Genomic DNA, 8,759 nt, shown 5'->3' with positions numbered 1-8,759 from the left:
AAGTGTCTCCTCGCGTTGGATCGTCCCTCTTGTGCAGGTTTTGCCTTCTGGAACCTTTCAAGGTGAGGACTCGGGTGAAAGCCCTGCGGACGTCTGATGACACGGTATGTCTGATGCCTCACTCACCTCCTCCCCCAAATCCTGGAGAGCCTGCCGTGCGGCTGCCAGGCCTGAAGAGCACGTCAGACGTGGTCTCTGCCGGGACGGGGCAGATGGACTCCAGTCAGCAGGTAAGGAAGAGCCGGGCGGAAGGATCGGTGCTGTGGGCCTGCGTTAGGGGGGAGGTGACCCTCTAAAAGGGGCTCCTCACAAGCGGGAGTGGGTACGGCTGAAGTAGAGCAGGCAGGCTGGGCTTGCAGGCTGAAAGGAAAGCTTTTTCTGCGCCTAGGCAACACCTCACGTGTGCATTTTCACGCCAACCCATTGTCCGGTTGTCTGCGGTCGCAGACTGGGCGTCAGCTCCAACGCCAACTACAGGAGTCCAAGCAGACCCCACAGGTTTGGCTCAGACGCCAGCCACAGCTCACCTGCGCCTCTGTCCAGCTGGGCTGCAAATAAGAGACTCCCACGCCCCGTCTCGGGTTTGGTAACTCGCTGTAACGGCTTCCTAGACCCAGGGCGAGTTTCTTTCCATTAACCGATTTGTTACAAAGGCTATATTACAGGATGTGGATGAACAACCAGACGGAGCGTCCCGGGCACAGGAGCTTCGGTCCCCATGGAGAGCGGGGTGCATCGCCAGCCCAGTGTGGATGTGTCCTTGTCACCAGCCTGGAAGTCCTCTGAACCCCTTCAGTTCAGATTTTTGTGGAGGCTTCATTATGGCGTGCGTGCTAGTCGGATCATCAGCATGGGTGATTAGATTAGCTCCTCCTCTAGCCCCTCTCCCCTCCCAGGAGGTCAGGGCCTGGGGCAAGTTCCAACCCTTTGATCACCTGGTTGGTCCCCTGGCAACTAGGCCCTCTCCTTAGGGGCTTTCCAAAATTCACCTCCTTAACAAACTTAGGAGTGGTCAAAAGGGTCTTGTTAAGAATAAGGAAGACATTCTTTTCACCTGAATTACTCCAGAGCTGTTTCTGGAGCGAGGGATAAAACCCAGATCTTACTACGAAAGATGCTTCTATCAGTGTCTCTTATCACTTAGGAAATTACAAAGGTATTTTTAGAGTCTGGCCAGGAGCTGGGATGAAGACCAGAATATATATTTCTTACTCTATCACAGTATCACACAGGTCCAGTAAGGCTCTGAGTCTGACTGCAGTACATGGCCCTGAGGCTTGTAAGCAGGAGACGAAGCTGGTCCCACGTGTTTTACAGGGAGGTCCTATCCGGCCACAGGGAAGTGAGTGGAGAGAGAGAGTAATGGAGGGGCTGAATGGGAGCCTGGGGTGTAGCCTAGAGATGGCGGTGGTCTGGACCAGGGGACGGGGACAGTGGACCTATTTTAGGTGTATTTTGCATCTCATGAATAAGAAGTACTGGGAGAAAAGAAGCAGCCATGGGTGATGACCAGGCTTCTGGCCTGAAAGATAGGCTGAGGTCAGGGGAAAACCGGGAGCTTCATGTAGACGAGTTGGCTGGAAATGCGTTTGACGTCCCAGGAGAAACGGGAACTTCGCGGGCAGGTTTGAGTCTGGGCTGCTGAGTGGAGGTTTGAGCACGAGCTGTAGTGGTCCAACAGGTGTCCCCGTGGGGCTGGGTGTAATCACCCTGCAGAGAGCAGAGAGGAGCGATCGCCGCTGGAAGCTTGAGTGCCCGTCGTGTGAACCAGCAAAGGACACTTCGGAACGGGCAGGTGCTGGGGGAAACTAGAGGAGGGATTGTTCTTGAAGCCAGGAAAGGGAAACTTTTCAAGAAGGTTGAGGTCAACTGGGACCCAGACAGCTTCAGGGTCAGGTGAGACGACAGATCTGTCCCCTGTGCCGTGTTTCATCCAATGTCAGATGCCACCTGTTACAAGAATCACCATTATTTTAATATGCTACTAAGGCAAAAATGCTAACATTTAGAAAGGCTGGATGCCGTCAAACCGTAAAACGTCCCAGTTTAGAGTTGTTGGAAATAGTTGTAAATGTGCCTCTTAAGTTGAAATCCGGTATCTGTGGTAACACGGAGGTTGACAGTGACCTTGACCAACAGTGTCAGTGCAGCGTGAGTAGAATAAAGGGAGTGGGAGTGGGTAAGGAAGCGGAAATTGTACGCGTAGAAACTTGAGAAGTCTCCTTCTGAAGGGGAGCGAGATGGGGCAGCTGGCAAAGTGTACGGGATCGAGGGAAGGTTTTCCTTTGGTATATTTTAGGATTGAACAATTAAAAGTTTTTATTCATACAATAAGTTTATTAATGGATTAATCTGAAAGATAACTGTGACTGAAAAAATAAGATACCAGGAGGTGTGATATACAAGTAAAAACTTTTAAGTATACAGTTACTACATACTGCTGTATGTGTGTTATAAAGACTATAAAATGTATGCTTGTGGACTTGTGTTATTTTAAGTAACAGGTTTATTGAGATATGGTTAAATAACATGATTTAAAATGTACGGCTCAGTGGTTTTAGCACATCATCAAAATCAGTTTTGGGACATTTTTATTATCTCCCCACCAAACCCATAGCCGTTAACGTTCACTCCCCTTCCTTTTCTCCCACCCCTACCACAGCCCTAGAAAACCACAAAATGTACTTTCTGTCTGTGTAGATTTGCCTGTTCTGGACATTTCATGCACATGGAATCATACGCTATACAGTGTTTTGCAACGGGCTTCTTAGCATAATGTTTCTGAGGTTCATCCCTGTTGTAGCATATGTCAGTGCATCATTTCTTATTACTGAGTAACATTCCATTTCAGGGATATGTCACATTTCACTTATACACTCATCAGTTGATGAGCACTTGACTGTTGTGAATGATGCCGCCGTGAACATGGCTGTAACAGCTTTCTGTGTGGACGTGTGTTCTCTCCTCTTGGGTATGTCCCCAGGAGTGGAATTGCTGGGTCATATGGCAGCCCTGTGTTTCGCTGTGGAGGAACCACCGCACTGTTTTCCAGAGCAGTTGCACCACTACTCTTCGTTGTGGAGCACGGGCTCTAGGCGCACAGGCTTCAGTAGTTGTGGCACGCAGGCTTAGTAGTTGTGGCCCATGGGCTCTAGAGCACAGGCTCAGTAGTCGTGGCGCACGGGCTTAGTTGCTCCACGGCATGTGGGATCTTCCCGGACCAGGGCTCGAAGCCGTGTCCCCTGCATTGGCAGGCGGATTCTTAACCACTGCGCCCCCAAGCTCCTATCTATATATCTTTCATGGCTTATGCTTTTGGTATCATTTCAAAAACGATTGCATAATCCAAGGTCATGAAGATATACCCCTATATTTTCTTCAAGTAGTTTTATAGTTTTATCTCTTACATTTAAGTCTTTGATCCGTTTGGAGTAAATTTTGCATGTGGTGTGACATAGGGGGTGTAACTTTCTACACGGGGATGTACAGCTGTCCCAGCACCATTTGTTGAAGAGACTATTCTTTCTCCATTGGTTGCCTTGGCAATCATATGACCATAACTGTGAGGGTTTATTTCTGAACTCTCAATTTTATTCCAAGGATATGCTTATCTTTGTGCTGGTGCCAACTTTGTTTTTCTTTCTGAGATTGTTTCAGTCATTCTGGACCCTTTGAATTCACATATGAATTTTGAAATCAGCTTATCAATTTCTGCAAAGAAGCCACGAGGAATTCTGATGAGGATGCATTGAGTCTGTAGATCAACTTGGGGATTACGATTTTAGCAATTTCATTCCTTCTCATGCATGAAATGGAATGTCCATCCACTTACACAGGTTTTCTTTAACGTCTTTCAGCAGTGTTTGTAGTTTCGTGTTTATTAGATTTATTTCTAAGTTGTAAGTGGAATTTTCTCACTATTGCAGTTTGTATGTTTCCTATTTCTGCTATAGCAAATTACTATAAATTCAGTGGCGTAAAACAACGCAAGTTTATTATCTTACGGTTTGGGAGGTCAGGAGTCTGAAATAGGTCTCACTGAGGTAAAATCAAGGTGTCAGCAGGGTTCTGGGTGAAAATTCCTTTACTTGCCGTTTCTTGCTTCTAGAGGATCCCTGCGTTCCTTGGCCAGAAATTGCGTCACTCTGAGCTCGTCTTTTGTTGTCCTGTTTTTCCTTGACTCTGACTCTCCTTCCTCCCTCTTTCCATTGTAAGAACCCTCGTGATTACCCTGGGCCCACCTAGATAATCCAGGATCATCTCCCATCCCGTATCCTTAACTTAATCACATCTGCAAAGTCCCCTTTTCCACGTGAGGTCATGTATTCACAGGTGCTGGAGATTAGGGACATCTCTGGGGAGCCGTGATCCCGCTTACCACACAGTGTATAGAAATGCATTTGATTTTCATATATTGATCTTATATCCTGCTACCTTGCTGAGCTCATTTATTAGTTCCAATAGTGTTTTTAGTGGATGAAAACCTAGGATCGTCTGTGTACAAGATGATGTCATCTGTGAATGAGGGTAGTTTTACTTCTTCCTTTCCACCCTTGGATGCCTTTTATTTCATTTTCTTGCCTACTTGTCTGGCTGGAACCTCGGTACAACATGGAATGGAAGTGGCAAGACTAGACCGCCTTGTCGTGTTCCTGGTCTTGGGGGAAAGGTTTGTCTTTCACCATTAAGCATGATGTTAGCAGTGGGGTAACATGCCCTTTTTCAGGTTGAGGAAGAATCCCTTCTCTTCCTAGTTTCTAGAGTGTTTTTGTCATGGAAGGGTGTTGAATTGTGTCAAATGCTTTTTTTCCACCTATTGAGCTGATCATGTGGGGTTTGGCCTTTATTCTATTGATAGGGTGAATTGGTTTTCAGATGTTAAATGTTAACCTTGCATTCCTGAGGTAAATCTCACTGGCCATGGTATAAGACTCTTTTTATATGTTGCTGGATTTGGTTTGCTAATACTTTTTAGAGTGTTTTTGTATCTATGTTCAGAAGAGATACTGGTCTGCGATTTTTTTCCTTGTAACGTCTATGTCTGGTTTTGGTATCTGGGTAATACTGGCCTCATAGAATGAGTTTGGAAGTGTTCCCTGCACTTCTAATTTATGAAGAATTGGTATTAATTTTTCTTTTAATGTTTGGTGTTCATTTTTATATGGTCGTATATCTCATTTCCCTTATGCCTTTTGTGTTCGGTTAATAAATGACCTATATTACTTCCCAATATTTAAAGCAACTTTTTAAATGATTAGATTTAGTACTTCAGTCTAATGGGTATGATGTATGCTGTGAAATATGGATCTAACGTTATATTTTCAGATTAATTGACATAACACTGTTGAATGAATATCTGTTCTCCGCCATGTTGAAAAGCTTCCTCTGTAAAGCATTTTCATGTGTACAGTGGTCTGTTTCTGACCTCTCTTTCATTTCATTGTTCATGCATTTATTCCAGATTCAGTACCACAATATTTTAATTTCTGTATGTGTTTTGTTCAAAATTTCTATTACTCTTGAGTATTTTCTCTTCAAGATGAATTTTTTTAAATAAATTTATTTATTTATATTTATATTTGGCTGCGTATCATTGCAGTGGCTTCTCTTGCTGCGGAGCATGGGCTCTAGGCACGCGGGCTTCGGTAGTTGTGGCATGAGGGCTCAGTAGTTGTGGCACACGGGCTTAGTTGCCCCACGGCACGTGGGATCTTCCTGGACCAGGGCTCGCATCCACGTGTTCTGCGTCGGCAGGCCGATTCTTAACCACTGTGCCACCAGGGAAGCCCTCGGGGTGAATTTTTAAATCAGCTTGTCAAATTCCACAAAACATTCTACTGGGGGTTTTTGTTGGCATTCCATTGCATTTGTTGATTACTCTGGGGAAGAAGTGACATCTTTACAACATTGAATCTTCCCATTCAGGGACAAGATACATTTCCCCCTTTGTTTTGGTGTTATATGAAGCTTTAGCGTTTTCTTCATTTAGACTTCATACCTCTATTTGGTTTATTCTTGGCTTTCAATAGTGGTTGTGGATGAGATCTTTTTTCCTACTATATTTTCTAATTGGTTATTGATGATGTATTAAAAAGTTATTGATTTCTATATGTTATTTTATATCCAGAAATCTTCCTCAAATCCTACTAGTTTTCAATTAGTCTGTCAGTTGATGGTCTTGAATTTTCTAGGTATGCTTGCAAATAATTAGTTTTACCAAATTTTCTCCCGAATTTTTATCTCATTTTATTCCTCTTTCAAGCCTATTGCATTGTTTGTTACAGAATATTCAGTATTTGTGGTGGTAATGATAGTCCTTTTCTTGTTCCTCACTTAAATAGGGACGCTTCTAATGTTTCTTCACTAAGTGTGATGATGGCTGTACGTTTTTAGGAGATACTCTTTACTGAATTAAGGAAGTTTTCCTTCCCTTCTATTTCTTGTTTGCTTCTAAAGTTTTTGTTTGTCCCTTTTATCAGGAGTAGAGGCTGTTTCATTGCATGCCAATGGTGGGGGGGGGCATCTCCAGAGATTATTTATTTATTGGCCTTGCTGCCAGGCATGTGGGATCTAGTTCCCTGACCAGGGATCGAACCCGTGCCCTGTGCAGTGGAAGCGTGGAGTCCTAACCAATGCAACTCCAGGGAATTCCCTCCTGAGATTTTAAAAAAAACTGATCCTCTTAATGCTGAGAAATGAGTGAGTAGCTTTTTCTTTTTTTTTTTTTTATTGGAGTATAGTTGCTTTACAATATTGTGTTAGTTTATACTGTACAGAAAAGTGAATCAGCTATACGCATACATATATCCCCTCTTTTTCGGATTTCCTTCTCATTTAGGTCACCACAGAGCATTGAGTAGAATTCCCTGTTCTGTACAGTAGGTTCTCATTACTTATCTATTTTATACATACTATCAGTAGTGTATATGTATATATGTCAATTCCAATATCCCAATTCATCCCACCACCCCCCATTCCCACACCGCACTTTCCCCCTTAGTATCCATATGTTTCTTCTCTACGTCTCTCTCCATTTCTGCTTGTATATAAGATGGTCTATACCAATTTTTTCAGATTCCACATATATACGTTAATATACCGTATTTGTTTTTCTTTTTCTGACTTACTCCACTCTGTATGGTAGTCTCTGTGTCCATCCATGTCTCTACCAATGACCCAATTTCATTTCTTTTTATGGCTGAGTAATATTCCATTGTATATATGTACCACATCCTCTTTATCCATTCATCTGTCGATGGGCATTTAGGTTGCTACCATGTCCTGGCTATCGTAAATGGTGCTGCAGTGAACACTGGGGTGCATGTGTCTTTTTGAATTATGGTTTTCTCAGGGTATATGCCCAGTAGTGGGATTGCAGGGTCATATGGTAATTCTGTTTTTAGTTTTGTAAGGAATCTTATGTTCTCCATAGTGGCTGTATCAATGTACATTCCCAGCAACAATGCACGAGGGTTCCCTTCTCTCCACACCCTCTCCAGCATTTATTGTTTGTAGGTTTTTTGACGATGGCCATTCTGACCCATGTGAGATGATACCTCACTGTGGTTTTGATTTGCATTTCTCTGATGATTAGTGATGTTGAGCATCTTTTCATGTGTTTGTTGGCCCTCTGTGTGTCGTCTTTGGAGAAACGTCTGTTTAGGTTAGGGTTCTAACACTCAACCAATCTTGCATCTGTGTTTAGTAAGATTGGCTTAGGGTTTTTTTTCTATTTGTGTTATTCCAACTTCAGAAAGTGAATTGGGAGGCTTTCTAACTTTGTTCGGAAGGAGTTTGTTTCTTGAAGGTTTGACAGAATGCATTCACTCCAAAGGAGCGCTATGTCTTTTTTAAGAGGAGAATTTTTAAATTATCTTTTTATCTTTCCCCGTTGTTGGTGGTTTAGCTTTTCTACTGCTTGAATCAGTAATTTGTGTTTTCCTTAAAAGTATCCATTTCAGTTAGAGTTTAAATTTTGTATTGATATGCGTCAAGTTTTGCTTATAATTTTAAAATCGTCTTGTTTGTAGTTTTTTTCCCTTTTTCATTCCTAATGGTATTCACTTATGTCCTTTTCTGGATGCTAAAGATTTGTGTGCGCTATTCATCTTTCTCAGGCTTTTAGCAGTCAGTTCTACTGGGTTTTTGTTATTTCAACGATAGAAACTTAATGATTCCTCTGTGTAGGTGTGTGTTAAAGCCTCTTAAGTTGAATACTTACTTCGCTTACTTTTACTGCCTGTCTTCCAATAAATGTGTTTGTGGCTATAAACCCTCCTCTGTGAACTGTTGGCTGCACCCCACGGATTTTGATACGCAACGTTCTCAATGTCATTAATTTATAAACAAAGTAACATTTATCTTGTGATTTACCCCGCAACCCTAGAGTTATTTAGAAAGGCATGCGTTTCTGGCTGTAGTTAATGAGCCCTGCGTCCACCGGCGCGGCCTAGGGACTAACCCCTCATGTAAGTTGAGGACCCGCGCTGCGATGGGGCCCGGGGCGCACAGGTGGGCGACCGCTTCCGCGCCGGGTCCGCGCGTAATCTCGCGAGGGCGGCATTCAGCGCCGGGGCCACGCCCCTCCTCCACGATCCGGGCTCCAGGTGGACGCGGGCCTGAGAGGCGCGAGGTCTGAGGTGCGAGGTGCGAGGCGCGAGGCGCTGGCGACGCGGCCCCGCCCCCGGCCTCCGCGGCGCTGATTGGCCGGTGGAGGGCGGAGGGGCGGCGCGAGCGACGGCCGCGCAGACCAATGGGCG

General features: G+C 44.2%; 1 protein-coding gene across 2 annotated transcripts in view; it reads left to right on the top strand.

The window, feature by feature from the left end:
* The first annotated feature begins 718 nt into the window (after positions 1–718).
* Positions 719–8,759, top strand: part of PODXL2 (podocalyxin like 2) — a 38,922-nt gene continuing 30,881 nt past the window's right edge. Inside the window, exon 1 of one of the 2 annotated variants that reach the window (XM_024763341.1) lies at positions 719–854. In XM_024763341.1, coding sequence (XP_024619109.1) covers positions 719–854 — 136 coding nt within the window. The remainder of the gene's footprint in view (positions 855–8,759) is intronic. The other variant, XM_024763342.1, reaches the window with a different exon arrangement.

This window comes from Neophocaena asiaeorientalis, unplaced genomic scaffold (assembly GCF_003031525.2).
Source record: "Neophocaena asiaeorientalis asiaeorientalis breed wild unplaced genomic scaffold, Neophocaena_asiaeorientalis_V1.1 scaffold433, whole genome shotgun sequence".
In the NCBI taxonomy this organism is placed as follows: Eukaryota; Metazoa; Chordata; class Mammalia; order Artiodactyla; family Phocoenidae; genus Neophocaena; species Neophocaena asiaeorientalis.
Note: the sequence above shows the minus strand (reverse complement) of the source record. Positions and strands in the feature narration are given on the sequence as shown.